The sequence below is a fragment of the Miscanthus floridulus genome, chromosome 15 (genome assembly GCF_019320115.1).
Source record: "Miscanthus floridulus cultivar M001 chromosome 15, ASM1932011v1, whole genome shotgun sequence".
NCBI lineage: Eukaryota > Viridiplantae > Streptophyta > Magnoliopsida > Poales > Poaceae > Miscanthus > Miscanthus floridulus.
In genome coordinates, this window is record NC_089594.1 from 40,791,863 (window position 1) to 40,810,894 (window position 19,032).

General features: G+C 43.5%; 1 protein-coding gene across 1 annotated transcript; it reads left to right on the plus strand.

Annotated features, from left to right (window-relative positions):
- The first annotated feature begins 9,738 nt into the window (after nt 1–9,738).
- LOC136507396 (60 kDa jasmonate-induced protein-like) lies at nt 9,739–16,480 on the plus strand. The gene is made up of 2 exons (XM_066502132.1): nt 9,739–10,254; nt 16,295–16,480. Exons 1-2 carry the CDS (start codon nt 9,739–9,741, stop codon nt 16,478–16,480), a joined length of 702 nt encoding a protein of 233 aa, XP_066358229.1.
- The last annotated feature ends 2,552 nt before the right edge of the window (nt 16,481–19,032 follow it).

A 19,032-nucleotide genomic window follows, 5' to 3' on the forward strand; every position in this document is an offset into this window, starting at 1 on the left:
GTGTTTTTGAGCTAAATTCAGCCCAGCGAACGAGCCTTGATCTTCGCATCCATCAACGTCAACAGCTATTGTGGCCCAGTCAAAGTTGCTTGTTTCAAAAAAAAAACGTGAAAAGTTGTTGCTACTAGACTGCTACTGTCCACACCAAACTGGCTCGAAATTATTGCAATGAACTGACCGTACGTACCACTCCTACAGCCCTACTTAGTACTTGGAAGCAAGTAGGATAAGTTTAGAATTGATTAATACAATTTATCAATCTCCAAATTAATCAAAATAATATTTCTAAAGTTCACGTCATGGTTTTATTATACATTCTTTTGCACCCTGTTCCTTATTCTTGCCCATGGGGTTCTTTTCCTGCTTTTGGTTGTCTTCTATATCAGTACTACCTTTGGAACGTAGGAATTTCACAGAAATTATATAGAAAAAAAATTATAGAAGAATGGGAACAAATCATGCGTTCCAAAGGGACCTAAAAGATCTGAATGATTCAATATTTGTTTTTTAACATCAATATAAATATGGATACTAATGGGGTGTTTGGCTGCTGCATCTACAGTACAGAGAGAGAAAACACAGCCGCATCATTAACTGCTGCTTAGGCCTGTTTGGCGGGGCTTCTTTTACCAGCTTACTAAATGTTTACTAAAACGACTTCAGCTTCACCGGTGGAGCCGTTTGACATTGAAATTCCGTGCTAATTTAATTTTCTAAATAGACATAAATGAATTAATTTTCTATTATTTTTATTTATCTGATTGTAGATCCTTATTTTAAAAAATGTAAAATGTTCGACATTGAAACTTTGTACTAATTTAAAGGAAAAAGTCTACTTAACCCCCCATCTTTCATACTTGGTCTATTTTACCCCCAACTATGAAACCGTCTGTTTTACCCCTGAACTTTCTAAAACCGTCTATTTTACCCTCTGGGTGGTTTTCAGCGGCGGTTTTGATACAGTAACCGCGGGTTGCTACAGTACCAGCGGTTTTGAATTTTCTTCTTTTTTTATTTATTTTCGGTGAATTTTTGAAAAATCATAGTAAATCATAGAAAAAATATAAAATAAAAAATCTAATTTTATTGGACTCCACATGAGTAGATCTACACAGTGAATATATAATACGGTATGCTTTAGTACAAATTTTTTTTTGTAGCTTTAGATTAATTGAAAAATCCAATTTTGTCTGTAATTAATTAGAATTTATCTATAACTAAGTTATACCTAGTCCAATGAGTACGAAATTTTTACTATAGTTCAAGCATACAATAATTAGCGTACCATAAAAATTTCACCACAATTGGACCATAGAAGCTACAGCTATGAATTATTCCAATTAATTACGGACAAAATTAGATTTTCCAATTAATCTAAGGCTACAGTAAAAAAATTGTACTAAAACATACCGTATTATATATTCACTATGTAGATCTACTCATGTGGAGTCCAACAAAATTAGATTTTTTATTTTATGATTTTTCTATGATTTACTGTGATTTTTCAAAGATTTATCGAAAATAAAAAAGAAAATTCAAACCACCGTGACGGTAGCAAACCCACCGCTACTGTAGCAAATCCGCGGTTACTGTAGCAAAACCGATGTAAAAACCGTCCGGGGATAAAATAGACGGTTTTGAAAAGTTCAGGGGGTAAAACAGACGATTTCATAGTTAGGGGGAAAGTAGACCATGTATGAAAGGCGGGAGTTAAGTAAACTTTTTCCCTAATTTAAACCTCATACGTAGCTAGCAAAGAGGCTGGGACTTTTGTTTGCTGCGCCGTGATCTCATCCGGCTGCACAGCAAAGGTCGTCGCCCCCCGCCCGTGACATGGTCTCGGTCTCCGCAATCCGGATGTGATCGCAGAGATTGATACTCCTAGTAGCGAGCAATTTTTTACAAAACAATTATCTTATCTTGCGGAGTATTGCAAATCTCGTTTAGACTTCTCTCATGCTTCTTCTGTGTCTCAGTTTTCTGAGATTTGCTTGTGATACAAGGAGATTTTTTCGATGCCAGGCAATGTCGTCTGTCTGTGCGTGCGCCGTGCGCGTGTGTGCTTAATTATCTCTGCACTAAGATTTTTAAGACTGACTTGTGAATGAATAACATGGGCAGCAGCAAGAAATGGAACCGGTCCATGGACCAGGCTTCCGATCCAGAAAATCGTATACTAGGTGAGCTGGGAAGGACTGAATTCAAGTCACCAGGAACTGAGGCAAGGCATTCACAGTTGACCACGCTTAAGTCTGTTTGTTTCGGCTGAATTGGCTTGTAAGTCATGGCTGAAAGTACTTCTGGCTAGTTTAGTGTGAGAGATAGTGCAGACACGAAGGCGCCTTGCCGCCTTGGTATGCTCTCACGCCATACCTCACGAGTGCAGAACAAAGTGGCAGAAGAAACGTGATGGTGCTTGGTTAATTGGGTCGCCAAGGCAAGCGGTGGGCGCGTGATCTGGCAGGATTGCTGCCCATGCAGCCATGCTAAAGGTTTGCTTAGCTGGCCACACATAGACAGCAGTTAATGTGGCGACCCAGCAGTGCTGAGCCGGGCTGTCGACTGTCTTCTTTTTTTTTCCAGATGGCGTTTTCTTTTATGCAAAATAGGAAGGTGCTCTGCTAATTCATTCTAGAAGAAGAAACCAGCATTTAACCGGCCGTTTGAGAGAGCTTCCATGGGCCCTGTTTGGTTACTGCAATGACTCCTAAAATTTCTGTCACATCAAATATTTAGACACATGCATGAAGTATTAAATATAGAGTCAAGACCTTGAAAGGCTTGTCTGCTGGACTCGAGAAACAGCACCTAGAAGAATTTTATGGCTGCACAAGAGTAGTTTAGAACTTAAGTCCATGCTGTCAGCACCGCTGGTGTGACTATGGATTGGAGATGTTTTGTTCTCTTGACTGAATATTTGAATCGCTGCACTAAAGTCATAGTGGTCTTCCTCTGCTGAATCCATAGTAGTTTAGCTTTCTGTATGAAAGCTTATGTCTATATGAAATATTTTAAAGTTTGGATGCATCCAATGTTAATGTTCTAATTTGATATTGGTCGAAAGGGTTGCATTGATACCTTAGTTTTGGGAACATTTCCAATAACGCCTCCATCAAAGTCTGAAGGCAAATTCCAGAGTGCCTCTAAATAGTATTTTAGGCAGCCAGAAAATACCTTTAAATGTTGATATTAAAAGGGATTCTGGAAAACGTCTCAAAAGACCTTTTACTTCCATGTTTTAGCCGGCGTTTTAATAAATGCCTCAAAATGTCTTTGAGGGTGTTTTGACCATTTTTTGAGGCATTTATAAATGCCTCGTACAATGAGTGATGTTGTAGTGACAACTGAAGCTTCGCTGAAATCGACCGTAAGCTTATGGTGCGTAGCCGAATAAAAAAAAATCTGAATCTTCATCCTCCCGTCCTTTCTATCCACTGTGTTGTTGGACCCATACAAAAGCTAAAATGAACCATAGCCATTGTGCAGGATGCAGTAACTATCACCTTACGCGGGCCCCACCTTAAGGTGTGTGTGAACTGTGAACAATTCACGTTGCGCTTGCCCTAACACAAGAAGATTAAAAGTCTAGTAGAGTAGTTGGCCAATGAAAGAAGCCACCTTGGTGACTGGTGAGTGGTGACCCTATGTGATGTCTCAGTCTCAGTGATGATGTAGTAATAGCGCACTAGCGCAGGCACTGTGTCTTGCGTTTGCGTGTGATCGGTCCGGCACTGCGGGAGCCACAGCCACATGCATGGTTGATGCCCAGCCTGCAGCACATCTGCACATGCACCTCGGCCTGTTCGTTTCGCTGAAAAGGTAGGCTAAAAAGCACTGTTCGCTAATTTAGTAGCATAGCTGATTTCTCATTTACTACTACTTTGCTGTGGCTTATAGATGGTCAACAGATGGTACAGTAATTCTGCGATCCAGCAACGTGAATGATGAGCTCGCCGGCATCGGCAAGCGAGTACTCATGTACAAACCGCCTGCTGCACAGCAGGAAGAACGTGGGCGCCAAACTGCCTGAGCAAGGACGGTCAAAAGAGATATATGCTCTGGCAGTTCATGACCATCGTCATGCATGGTTCTCGCATGGGCCAACTAATAACTCCCACTACTAGTTCATTTGTCCAATGCACGATGCGTGTATCCCTTACCTGCCAATGCAAGTTCGCCACATATATATGCACTGCTTGCTCAGTTGCTCATGCCGTAGTGGAGGACTGACCCGTAGCTCTCTTGTCAGTATTCAGTAGCAGTAGCTCAATCGCTGACAGGGTATTCACCATGGAGGGCGGTCGACGTTCTTCCACCGCGCTGCTGCTCCTCGTGCTTATGCTCGCCGCCAGCAGCACTAACGCTGCAGCGGCGGCGCAGCGCCGCCGGCCGCCCGCCGACGGGAGCTACAAGCTCATCACCATTCTGACCAGTCACGGTGACAAGGTCAAGTTAGCCGTGAGCGCGGACGACTCGTCCATCGCCGGCTTCGCCAACGGCAAAAACGACTGGTTCGCCATACAAGGAAGCGACAACCACCTGGAGCCCTTCCGCAACAGGTACGGTGGCGGCGGCGGCGACATCCCCGGCCACGGCCTAGTCAATCTTCTGGGTGTGCTGCTGAAGAAGAATGCCACATCCTAGGGCATCTGCTCTTTCTAGCCCACTAATATGCTACAATCGCGTAGCAGGTCACTGTGGTGCTAGAATTATCGTTCGTGTGTAACTAACTTGTTTTCCTAACTTTTTAGTCTGTCCTCTTTCATGCTGAATGTATCCAAAGTGTGCGTTCAACTGCTGTTTGTGTTGAGCTCCAGTTTGATGTTACCATCATACATTTTTCTTTTATTATAGAACCTTGGCGAAGCTACAATAAAACCAGGGGTACAATATTAAAGAGACGATAAAACTCTTTACCGAAATGACTAATTATGTATATTGGTTGTTGACACTGTAGCAACACAAAGATAATGTTAACATGGGCAAAATACATATGACAAGTGTTTAACATCACAATATGGTCAATGGCCAAAAATAATTAAAGAATCAACAAAATTTATTAAATTTTCATATTTAAAGTAAAAAATAATGACCCAATGAAATGAAATGGAATGGAATATATTAATTATCTCTTAATCATCGAAACTAAGTCCCTTTCTATTAGTTGATATCATCAGATCAAAAATTCCTGACATTAACTTTTGGACGATTATAAAGGCGCCTTCTATAAAATGGTTCTCCTTTGGAACACAGTCAGAACCAGAGTTTCATATGGAACCAGAACAAAAACAGGAATTTACGCATTCTATAGGGACATTCATTGTGTAGAGGATTCAAGTCAAGAACACATAAAAAATACGTGCCGATTTCTTTGATTCCCTGATCCCTAGTTTGAAGAATGAAAGCAGAACGGTATGGACCTTCATGTTGCAACTTGAACATCAGATTCTCCTCTGTTCGGCAATTTTTGTTCCAATTTATCTAGAATAAATATATTGAAACCCAAGTATGTGTAACCCTACAATGCAAACAACTTGATAGCTGCCATGGACACTTGACAGCTTGAAGAAAGTAATCAAATACTTTGATTAGTTGGTTCACATGAGGTAACACTGCTGGCTACATGATCCGTCTGTGGTAGGTTGTGGGCAGTACGGGCATTGTATTGCGCAGAATGAAGCGAGCCTATATTACAGAAACAACATAACACTACTACATTCAGACATTTTCACAAGCGGTTCGTAAAGTCCATCATAAATGCTTTTCGGTCTCGGCTGTAAGCTGTCGTTGGTGATGACATTCTCAGGCGGTTTGCAACCGGCGATGATACTAGCTTATCACAGTCGGTTCGTACTAATAGCCGGCGGTGATTTGAATTTTCAATAATCCAAAAAACAGGCAAAAAAAAATCAAAATTTTTTGTTTCAATCCTGGAAATGCCCCACCCCCCCCCCCAAGCTCCAGCTTCATTGTACCGGGAAGTTGCTTCAGTTCTAGCTCCACGCTATTTTTCATGGTACACGGTGGTATTGGGATTCGAACCTGAGACCTTTGCCCTTAGCTCCTCTAACCACTCCATCCCTAAGTCACTTGTATCTACGTAACATATCCATTCCTCTACTATTCACTTTTCAGAAATTAAAATGAATATTTAGGATCCCAAACGGCTTCAGATGAAAAAGTCATAAACTACAAATTTATTGTTCTAATCGAGATCTGCAACTTTGATTTTGGTTGTTTAGACTTTTGGGACCTCAAATGATTTCAAATGAAAAAGTCATCAACTATAAAGTTGTTGTTCTCATCGAGATCTACAACTTTGGTTTTGGTCGATTTTTCATCCGAGGTTGTTTGAAAATTTTGTTTTTTTTTAAATTTTAAAACTTTAGATACAAATTTGAGACTATAAACGATTTCTAATGAAATATTTGTCAACTACAAAGTTGTATATCTCATCAAAATATACAACTTTGGTTTTGGTCGTTTTCCATCTAGGGTCGTTTGTATAATTCGAAAAAATTGAATTTTAAAATTTGAGCGCTTCAAACATAATTCTAGGACCGTAAATGGTTTCAAAAGAAAAAGTCATCAACTAGAAAGTTGTCGATTGCGTCGAGATCTACAACTTTGATAGAAAGTTTGTTTTCATCTAACTTTATTTTAAAAAGTTATGATTCTATTTATACTACAGCATGGTTATCACCGTCGTATCATACAACGAGCTGGCGGTGAAAATGTCTTCACCGCTGGTTCATATGGCGAGACGACAGTTATGAGGAGCACATTATCACCGCCCGGCTGGTGGTGCAAACCAGCTATGATGACTATCACCGTCTGTTGGTAAGACGAAGCGGCGGTGATAGTTATCGACGCGGATGTTCTTACGAACCAGCCCCAACGGTTCATATTACGAACCATTGGTGATAGCTATCACCTTCGGTTTTAATGATACTAGCGGTGACAGATGCGTTGGTGGTAGGTCAATCTGCAGTAGTGTAACCAGATGGTAATTAGTTAACAACAGTGGATACAACTGTGAAATGTTTATTGTGCAAAAAAGCCCAACCAAACAGAGGCCGCTAACGCGCGACAGGAGGGCGTGACCCCTTATTCCTCCCTACGCCACCTCCTCCCCGCACGCCCCTCCTCCGTCGCCCCCACCTTCCTGGTCGAGCACCCCGCGATCGTCCTCGACCCTGGCCCTCCTCCTCCTCCTCCTCCTCCTCGCCCCTGCCGCCGACCACCACCTCGCCACAACACGCTAGGGTTTTCTAGAGCTCCACAAACCCTAGCACGCTCGCGGCGGCAGCCTTCTTCCCCTCCCCTTCTCGCTGGAGCTCCGCCATGGCCATGCTCGTTGATGCTGAGACGCCCCTGCCCCTCCCTGACCCGACCTCCTTCCCCACCCCTAGCCGGCCTGCCTCCCCCTGATCGGCCCCTTCTAAGCCTGCCTTAATAGGGGATGGAGGTGCCAGAACCCTAGCCATTGGCGTCGTCTTCTTCGTCTCCGCTGCGGGCGCGATCACAGGCACAGGAGGGAGTAGGAGAGGGAGAGGAGATGCGTGGGAGGGAGGTCGCGCCATCGCGCGATGTCGCAACGGTCGCGTATTAGAGTTTGCGCAACCAAACAACCACCTAATTTGAAATGAAGCATACATTTAAGCATCAAAACTACGTGTCAACGTTAACTTGCTCAAAAGTTAAGTGGCAATGAAACATAGAGTTGATGCATGGAAAGTATGTGATAATTATATATCACTGCCCATTCTTATGCAAAAATTAATATTTGTCCACTAAATTATCCTAAAATATCCTGTGATGTCACCCTTGTCTCTCTTCGTATATGACAATAGACAATACATCCAAGAACAGAACCACACCATTTTTTTCTTGCACGATTAGCATGACTATGCCGGACTAAATCAGCAACATTATGAAATATTTAACATGGTCCGATGATTGAATCATCCAATTCCTTTTCAAAAGTGAATCGTGAGTGTTTATACTTTTGACAATAGTAGAAAAATACAAACAAGCCCAATCCAACCCCAAACTACCATAGCCTCCATGCCATTTTTGTGTCAATCGACTAGTCGCTACTCCTTAGGGAGGAATTGAACATTAAAACTAATTGGGGAGCCCTAGCTAATATCGTTGATGCAATGGTTTTGGCCAAAATATCACAAAACGACATTTTTTATAAAGGCTCCATGCAAATGGATTTCGCCCGTGGGCTATCTTTTTTTTCTGAGGAAGCCCGTAGGCTATCCTAGTAGTGCTGCAAAACAACTTTGCAAAAGACGCACACTACCATGCAAATGCACCAGCTACTTGAACCCAAGTAATTCTTATTAGCACTCATGCTACTCTGCATGGCTTTTACAAACGTCCTTATTTTTTTTAGGAACGGTTAATACAGTAACTAGTAAACCATCTCTAAAATATTTTGCTGCAATGTAGTTTTCAAGCCGTCCCTAGAAATCAGGGCCTGTTTGGTTCCACCGTCTAAAGTTTAGTGGCTCCTAAAATTTAGTGACCCCTCTAAGGTTTAGTGACCCCATGTTTGGTTATAATAATTAAAGACCACTAAAGCAGCTGTCCCATGTACATTTTAGTCACTTTTAGTTACCCCTTGATGACTAAGGGCCTCTTTGGCACGGCTTATGCCGGCTTTGGCTTCATCTATTTTGTGCAAATCGAGGCACTGTAGTGTGAAGCCGTTTTGTAAGCCGAGGTTAAAATGAACTAGAAGCCAGAAAAAGCCAGTTTTTCTAGCATCACCGGCTTTGGCTTCACCGGTGAAGCCGTTTTGGATGAGCCGTGCCAAAGGGGGCTTAAAAGGCACTAAACTTTAGAGGGGTGTTTGGCATTTTAGTGAGTAAAAGTGACTCCACTAAACTTAGGAAGGGTGAACCAAACATGCCCTCGGTTTCCTGGAGCAGTTGACTTTTTTTTTTGGAATATGGAGCAGTTGACTTAGTAAAACAAGATATTAAACAATCACCTCTGAAAATCATATTTTTAAGTGGATTTTCTTATTTGCAAACCGCCCTTAGAAACGAGTAGATATTAAGTGCGTGTTTAGTTCGTGAAATTTGGAAATTTAGCTACTGTAGCACTTTCGTTTTTATTTGGTAATTAGTGTTCAATCATGGACTAATTAGGCTCAAAATATTCGTCTCGCGATTTCCAACCAAACTGTGCAATTAGTTTTTTTTTTGTCTATATTTAATGCTCTATGCACGTATCGCAAGATTCGATGTGATGGCTACTATAGCACTTTTTGAGAAACTTTTTGGAACTAAACAAGCACTAAACAAAGAACAGTTGATTTTACTGTGAAACACTAAACAAAGAACAGTTGATTTTACTGTGAAACACGGCACGGACAGTTCGCAGGCGCGACTCGGATGCATATACTTGCTGCTGCATATGTGTTAAGGTTGCATTGGCCGTTGGCACTGATTCGTCCTGTCTCTACAAAGCGTCTCCTGCAAAGGGTAAAGCGTTGGCACTGCGGTAGGAAGAACATAGGAACGTGGGCGCCAGAGACTGCCTGAGCAAGGACACTCAACAGAGCCGCTTGCATATTACCATATCACCCATCTTGCGCTTGATGTACTATAGCCACTACGGTAGTTGTGCAATGCAATCCTTGTGATTGTGCGTTTCCACCATGTATGTATACTGGCCTCCGTTTCCACTCGACCAGGTCGATCCAGCGATCCACCATTCGAGATGGAGCGTCCTTCTCTTTCCATGGCGATATTCCTTGTCGTCCTCATCCTTGCTCTTGCTCTGCTGCCCAGCAACAACATCGACCAGGCACAGGCTGCAGCTGCAAAAGCGAAACGCGGCGGCACGCCGGAGCTGATCCCCATCAACCTCGTGGGCCGCGACGGCGACAAGATCACCCTGGCCCTGCAGCCCCGCGACCTCTCCCTCGCCGGCTTCGCCAACGGGAGCCACCACTGGTACGCCTTCCCGGGGTACGAGCACGTGATCCGCAACGGCACGACGCTCCCGTTCGGCAACAGCTACCGCGACCTCATCGGCGGGCTGGCGAACCTGCCGAGCCTGCCGCTGGGGCGGGAGCCCGCGCTGCGCGCCATCGGCGCCATCTCCGCGTGCGACGACCCGGCGAGCGCGGACGACGACACGCTGGGCGCGCTCAAGCGCGGGCTGGCCACGCTCACGGTGACCAGGTGCGAGGCGCTGCGGCTGGCGCCCGTCTGGGAGACGGTCTCCGAATCGGCAAGAACGAACCCTAATCCTAACCCTAGTTTCCCATTCGGATAAACCCGAAAAGAACAACTCAAATCAGAAAGGGGAAAGTGGGGCTAGGGTTAGGGTGCGTCGGATGAACCTTCGCCGGCGCGGGAGAAGAAGCCGAGCCGGGGGCGCTGGCTCGCCGGGCTCGGCCAAGAAAGCGCCGCGGCCAGGCCCCTCGACGGCGGCGTGCTCACCCGTTGGGGAGCACACGCGCCGGCGATGGGGCCGGCGACGGCGCAAAGGCTCGCCATGGCTGCCCGCTCTGCCTTCCTCGCTCGCGGCTGCTCGGTGGCTACGGTCATCACTGCGGCTGAGAAGAGAGAAAGAGCGAAGAGAGAGAGAGAGAGCAGGCGCGAATGCGCTAGGGTTTCCACGGCACCGGCGCGGCGATGGTTTTGATCCGGCCGAAGACGGCGCGCGACCGTCCGATCAGAACCAACGGCCACGGATGCTCGGGCCGTCACCAGCCCAGGCGGGCGCGAGCGCGCGCGGCGCTTTGAAGGCCCAGGCCCATGTTGCGGCCTAGGTGCGGCCTGTGCGCGCGAGGACAGCTGGGCCAAGCCGGTTTTTTGCCGTCTTGGGCCGCGCTAGGCTGAAAAGAAAGAAGGAAAATTTTGTTATTTTCCAGAAGCAATTTTGATGCATATTTTTGATGAATTTGAATGATTTTGATACAATTTTTCTGTGCAAATTTTATCCAACGATACTTTGCTCAGAAAACAGTAAATTTTTTTTAGTGCTTCTGGAAAATAATAATATGAAAAGATTATTAATGTTTCCGCTGTGCATGATAATTTTCGTTCTCTTTTGATTAAATTTGAACCAACGGGATAATTTAATTTTAAGAGAAGTGATGAATTTCTGATAATTTTGATGCGATTATGATATTATTATTTTCTGACCAACGTTGTTAATAACAATATTATAATTTTTGATCCATGAGAAATTGTGCATTAATTTTACTTCTGCCCAACGGTGATGTAAAATGTTTGCATGGATAAATTATAAGTTTTAATTTGACCAACGTTGAGTTAAAGCATGAAATTTTATGTATAAATGTTTCTTACTTACTTTGGTGTGATTTCAGGAGGCAAATGCATTGTGAACATTGCCAACATCCCGACACTCAATAGAACCAATCACCGTATGTGGCAGGAGAAGTATGAATTGGAACTTGTGTTGGGAGAGGTCGATTTTGCCATCACCTCACCGTGTCCTACTGAGCCAGAGGACCCGGTGAGAGATGACAATGAATCTGACGCTGATTTCGCTGCTCGAAAGTGTGATCATGCTGAAATAAGAATGAAATATGACCTTGAACATAGGCAATGGACTCTCTCCAACCGCAAGTGCCTGTTGGTAGCCAAAGCCACCATAAAAGAACAGATAAGGGGCTCAATCCCTAAATGTGCTACTGCCAAAGAATATCTTGAGAAAATCAAGAGTCAGTTTACTAGGTCTACCAAGGCCACAGCAAGTTCACTGATTAAGAAGCTTGTGAATGAAAAATTCACTGGTGGTAGCATAAGAGAGCACATTTTAAAGATGAACATTACGGCATCTAAGCTAAAAGAAATGAATTTGAAGGAGGATGATTTCCTGATTCATTTGATTTTTGCTTCTTTGCCAAAAGAATATGACACCTTCATTGTGAACTACAATATGCAGCCTAAAAGATAGAGCATAGAAAGACTCATCTCAATGTGTGCTCAAGAAGAGGAGAGGATAAAGTCCTCACAAGGTGAATCTGCTCATTTTGTGAAGGATAACAAAAGAAAGAACTTTAATGGCAAGAATTCTAAACCACAAGGGAAACCTAAGTGGGATAAGACCTCTTTCTTTAGTTCACAGGGAAAGAAACCCTAGGATTTTGAGAATCAGCAGTATGGTGGAGCTGAAAAAGATCAGTGCAAGCACTGCTTCAAGAAGGGACACTACAAGAGGGATTGTCCAGACTTCCTGAAATCTCTGCTAAAGAAAGGTGATGAATTTATTACATTTGTAGATGAATCCATGTATTTATGTTATGATAAATCCACTTGGTGGGTTGATTCAGGAGCAACTACTCATGTTGCAAATTCCTTACAGGGGTTAAGTGGGACGAGAACCTTGTAAAGAGGAGAAAGAACGATTAAAGTTGCAAATGGAGTGCAAGCCAATGTTGAAGCCATTGGAGTCTTTTCTTTAGAATTGAATAATGGTTTTGTACTTAGACTTAAAGAAGTACTTTATGTTCCCTCTTTGCGTAGAAATTTGATAAGTGTTTCGAAACTTGATGATGATGGAATTGATTGCCATTTTGGTGATGGTAAGTGTAAGATACTGGTTAATAATAAATGTGTTGGTCTTGCCTTCCGACAAGACAAGCTTTATTTATTATCTCTTGCTGAGAATGTGAACAATGTATGTGATGAGAATGTGAATGATTCTCTATCTACGGATGTAACTAAGAAGCGGAAGAGAATTGATACTGTCTCTTCGAAATTATGGCATTGTCGCTTGGGCCATATTTCGAGAGGGAGAATGGAACGATTGGTTAACGAATCAATTCTCCCGCACTTAGAATTTTTAGATTTAGAACAATGTATTGATTGCATCAAAGGAAAATATGTCAAGAAAATTAAGAAATATGCCAAACGAAGCACAGGAATTTTAGAAATAATCCACACAGATATATGTGGTCCTTTTCCTGTGAAAAGTGTGGATGGTTATGACTCGTTTATAACATTCACAGATGACTACTCTCGTTATAGCAATATTTATCCAATTAAAGAAAGATCGGAAGCATTGGATAAATTCAAAATATTTAAAGCTAAAGTTGAAAATCAGCACAATAAGAAAATCAAGATAGTACGATCAGACCGAGGTGGAGAGTACTATGGGCGACATACCCTATATGGCCAAATTTCTGGACCATTTGCAAGGTTCCTACAGGAAAATGGCATAGTTGCTCAGTACTCCACACCGGGGGAGCCTCAGCAGAATAGAGTGGCTGAAAGACGTAACCGTACCTTAATGGATATGGTAAGAAGCATGATGAGTTACTCCACATTACCGATTAGTTTATGGATGGAGGCACTGAAAATCGCCATTCACATACTTAATCGAGTACCAAGTAAATCGGTGCCTAAAACACCGTATGAATTATGGACAGGAAGGGAACCCTCACTTGACCATTTGCGTGTGTGGGGCTGTCCAGCTGAGGCAAAAGTGTTTAACCCAAACATAGGAAAGTTAGACTCCAAGACAGTCAGCTACCATTTTATTGGCTATCCAGAAAGATCGAAAGGATATCGCTTCTATTGTCCTGACAGACATACGAAGATTGTAGAAACAAGACACGCTGTGTTCTTAGAGGATAACATGATCAGGGGGAGCATGGTAGCACGAGAAATCAGCCTACAGGAGAAGCGGGTACATGTATCCACTTCGATGGTTGAAGAACCATTCTTCACGCTACCTGCTGCTGTTGCACCGATAGTGCAGGACACTGTAGTACCAACACCTGTTGCAAGTTCTCCCATGGCGACAATGAATGAACATGAGGAACCTATCCTTGAGGAACCTATCCTTGAGGAACCTATATAACCAAATGTTGCACATGAGGAAGAACAACAACAGCCAAATGTGGAACAAGTGCCGGAGGCACCTAGAAGGTCTCAAAGAATAAGAAGATCAGATGTTACTGATGACTATGAAGTTTATGAAATAGAAGAATGTCAGATGGGGGATGATCCCACCTCATTTGAAGAAGCCATGAGAAGCGACCACTCATCAAAGTGACTTAAGGCCATGAAAGATGAATTGAAATCAATGAGTACCAATAAAGTTTGGGACTTAGAAAATATTCCTAAAGGAGCCAAAACAGTAGGCTATAAATGGGTATACAAAACGAAATATGACTCTCAAGGGAATATAGAAAGATTTAAAGCACGACTTGTGGCGAAAGGCTTTACGCAAAGAGAAGGGATTGATTACAATGAGACGTTTTCTCCAGTCTCATTTAAAGATTCCTTCAGAATTATAATGGCACTTGTAGCCCACTATGATTTGGAGTTACATCAAATGGATGTAAAGACGACTTTCCTAAACGGGGATTTGGAAAAAAATGTTTATATGGCACAGCTGAAAGATTTTGTCGTAAAAGGAAAGGAAAATATAGGATGCCGCCTGAAGAAATCAATCTACGGATTGAAGCAAGCTTCAAGACAGTGGTATTTAAAGTTTGATAGAACGATAAAAGGTTTTGGGTTTGAAGAAAATGTTGAGGACAATTGCGTATATGCAAAGTTCAAGAATGGAAAGTACATATTCCTAATTTTGTATGTGGATGATATCTTGCTTGCTAGTAGTGATATCAATCTACTAATGGAAACGAAGAAATTCTTGTCCTCAAACTTTGATATGAAAGATCTCGGTGAGGCCTCGTTCGTTTTGGGAATAGAGATTCACCGAGACAGGAGAAAAGGGGTTATAGGATTATCGCAAAAGGCATACATAGAAAAGGTCCTGAAGAAATTTAGTATGCATGCGTGCAGTCCTTCACCTGCTCCTATAGTCAAGGGCGATAGATTTGGGGAACATCAGTGTCCCAAGAACCAATATGAAATTGACCGAATGAAAGCGGTACCGTATGCTTCAGCTGTTGGAAGTTTACAATATGCTCAAGTGTGTACACACCCTGACTTAGCTTTTGTTACCGGATTACTTGACAAATATCAAAAGAATCCAGGAATTGAACATCGGAAATTAGTGAAGAAAGTCTTGCGTTATTTGCAGGGTACGAAAGGCCTCATGCTTACGTATAGAAGATCTGACTCCCTGCTGATAGAGGGGTATTCAGATTCTGATTATGCGGGAGATGAAAGAAAATCCACGTCAGGATATGTATTTACTCTCGCAGGAGGGGCTATATCATGAAAAAGCTCCAAACAAACCGTAACTACATCCTCGACAATGTATGTCGAGTTTGCAGCATGCTATGAGGCAACGGGGCAGGTGAATTGGCTGAAGAAATTCATACCTGGATTAAAAGTGATTGATGATATAAATGAACCACTGAGATTGTATTGTGATAACAATCCAGCGGTACTGTACGCTCACAACAATAGGTCAAGTGGTGCTGCCAAACACATTGACATAAAGTACTATGTTGTGAAAGATAAAGTTCGAGATCATATAATAAATCTTGAGCATATAAGTACAGAGAAAATGCTCGCGGATCCGCTCACAAAGGTCTTACCACCCAACGTGTTCAGAGAACACGTAGCCGGCATGGGTTTAAGGGAAAGCCTATGATTCCTGAACATACGAAGGGCCCAAAGAAAGTTTACATTTCAAAACGGAGAAGTGTATTGTGGCTGTTAGTCCAACGGCACTAATTGCTGTGACGATGGGACAGTTCTATGCACTAATCTGTGATGAAATAGGATGGAAGCAAGAAAAATATGAATTGAAAGTTTTGAGTACGAAATTAAAGAACGAAGAATAGATGAGAGATCAAGGGGGAGAATGTTAGGTTTGATCTCCCACCAGTTAGGCCCAACGGCCTTTTGGGCCTTGTTCTCGTGCCCTGATCGGGGGCGCCCAACCCTACATGGTTGGTGGGCCCCCGTCGCACAGCGCTATAAAGGAAAGGTGGAGGCCGGGGCTCGCTGTACGAGGTTCACCGCGCCGCCAGTCACCCCACCGACATCCTAACCCTAAATCCGATCTTGAGAAGCGGCGCTGCCAGCGACGGGAAGCACCACCGACGTCGGCAACGCCACCCCGATGCACACGCCGCCGCCGAGGACGCCATAGCGCCGACTCCTCCCTCTCCACCGAATGTCGCTGCCGGCGCGCAGATGGCGTCCGTCAACGAGACCCCGGCCGGAGCTTCGACCACTACGGCTTTCGATGGTTTGCTATATCTCACTCCCCTTCTCTCTGCCTCTCATGTAAATCCCGAACACCTATTCTATTCCTATGCAAAATATCCCGATCCAATGAATATGACTAAAACGAAATCCAACACTTTGAGGTCATCCGCGCACACAAGACGGGCCAGTGGAACGGGCCGTTCACGGAGCTGCTCAGGAAGAACGCCAGCATCCACAGCAAGGAGGAGGCGCTCGCCGTGGTCAGTGTGGTTCCTATCCCACCTTGGCTCAGATTCTCTTGGCGCACGCTCGCGGTGCCTGACCAGCTGAGCCTGACTGACCTATGAGCTATTGATCTTGAGTTTTTGACTGCTGCTTCTCAGAATAATAGGCTACTAACCTAGAATCATCAGTAGCTTGCTTGCTTGTTATCTGTCTCGTGTGTGTTTTAATGTGTCCCAGTTCCGAGTTTCCAACAACTACACTACTTGTTTTTGTATATTGAAAGGTTAGATTGCGCTTTGAGTTTCATCGGCTAGAGTGCGTTCTACTTTTCCTCCTACGGTCCTGCTCATGTAAAACAAAACAAACCGAGAAGAGAGGTTGCAAGCGCGTTGGAAACAAACTCCTTCACATCAAAAATGTGATCTTACCTTCTCAAAATACATCTTTTTGACATCCTCTTGCATTTGCAAAGATTTTTTTTTATAATAAAGCCCCCTCCATTTAAACTTGGAAAGCTGTTTTTAAACATGAAGATATCCTACACTAGTGCAGGATAAAATCTGAAATTCATCATGTTGTCATGGCTTGAGTTGAAAAATTTTGTAACACTGGTTGTTGTACATCCTTTTAGATTTTAGCCTTATGTAAACTCAATTTTGAATATGCAATAATCTTTTCATTGTGTGCATTTCCCTCACACCCCGTTTGGATCTATGAAATAGGCATGAAATTGAGAAATTTGATATTGGGCAAGCTCAATGCCACACGATTAAGTGTCCACAGAATTACAGCATGGAAACCAATACCAATTCCAAGCGGTACCTGGGGTCACCTATGCGAGCCCGCGCTTGATTCCGAGCTCCTGCCTCAGTATTGGCTGAAATCGCCCCCGTCCCTTGTATCTACTTTACCCATCTGCTCCCTTCCCATCCTTTTTCGCCACCACCCACGCAGGAGGACCAGCGATAAGGTAACTCTTCCGCTGACTACCTTCTCTATGCCTTATCCCAATCTTTAGCTCTTGATTTACAGGAAATCTCGCGCTTCTTCCTCTCAATCCCTCCCATGTCACCATTTTCTTGTTCCTCCAATGGAGGCCCTTCCTCTGCAGCAAACTCCATCCTTCAAAAAACAAAGAAAGGTCATAGGACTTACCTGACTTGGACAGAAGAATGGATAGTGCACTGCTAGAAGTTCTTGTTGAGCATCACAACAATGGTTACCATGCCCAAAATGGATGGAGGCCACATGTGTGTATAGTGCTGCGAGCATATGGTGTGATGAATCATGATGATCGAATTTTCAACACTTTTGGAGCTTCCCATGAACACTTTTGGAGCTTCCCATGAACATGAGAAAGGATTTGTTGGTGATGGAGACTAAGAATGAAGAAGTCTGATTGGGAAGACATTGAAAAATAAGTGAACTATTCTCAAGTATTGTGTCGTTTGAAGGTACACTAATACAGAACTGACCTTCGTTGTCGACCCATCACTGCCAGTTTCTTACGAACCGACAATGATAGTTTCTGTCGGTCCATCACTGCTAGTTTGTGGCTTGAACCGACAGTGATAGAACCAACCGACAGCGATGTTGAGGCTATCATTGCCAATTCCTATCACTACCGGTTCTAGCCATGAACCAATATTAATATTGGGTCATCACTGCTGGTTTTTGGTTTGAACCCGCAGTGATAGGCTGCACGAAAACTTCAAATAATGACAATTTTTGTTCCCTACTATTCGATTCGTCTCCATAGCGCCAACATTTCATCTCCCTCGCATTGTCGTCTACATCCGTGTCGACCGTAGGAGACCTAAGAGCACCGCCGCTGGTTTGACCCTGTCCCTAACACCATCTACCACGCTGTGTCCCCGTCCACCACGCGCCATCCCCTTCGCCCCTATCTGATGTGCCGTCCCGATCCCCATCCCCATCCGCTGTGCGCCGTCCTTGTCCCCGTATTCAGCCCAAGAAATGCCACCGCCCATATCCTCAACTTTGAGTCGTCCTACCTACGTTCTCCTCCATTCATTTTTTAAATTCTAAGTCAGTGTCATATATGTGGCCCATGTTTTGTTCTTTATCGTGCTCAGTCGATTCTGATTAGAAGAATTTTTTTTGGCATGCAAGCTTTGCCAATGAAAAACAGGGCGGCATATCTTCACAATCAAAATTGACAACCCACAGCAAATACAGGCACTGGACGCTCCGGAGTGTGCCACCAAGTCAAGTTCGAGATCCAGTCAATTTCTATTTTTCATCCGGAAGTGTTCTAAGGTTGGTTCGTGATGTATCTAGTAGGACAGACCTTCCACCCTATAAATAAGAAGGGTGGCGGTCAATTGACGGGATCCCCAATCCCACCAAATCAATCTATCTTTTACTACCTCTGGCCACAAAAGAATCACTACTGAAAAGTTGAAATTCCCTGTCAGTGCGGTTACCGTCAAGAAAATTGAAAAAACCATCAGAAAAATCTAAATCTAATTTCCCTGACGGTGCACCGCCGGGGAATAACCGTCAGGGCTAGCTCGACAGGAAAATTGGAAAATGTCTAACAGTGCACCATCAGGGAAACTTATTTTAATTTGCCTGACGGTGAAGAACCGACAAGACAATTATAAAACCGTCAGGGAAAATACATTTTCTCTGTCGGTTAAAACCGCAAAAA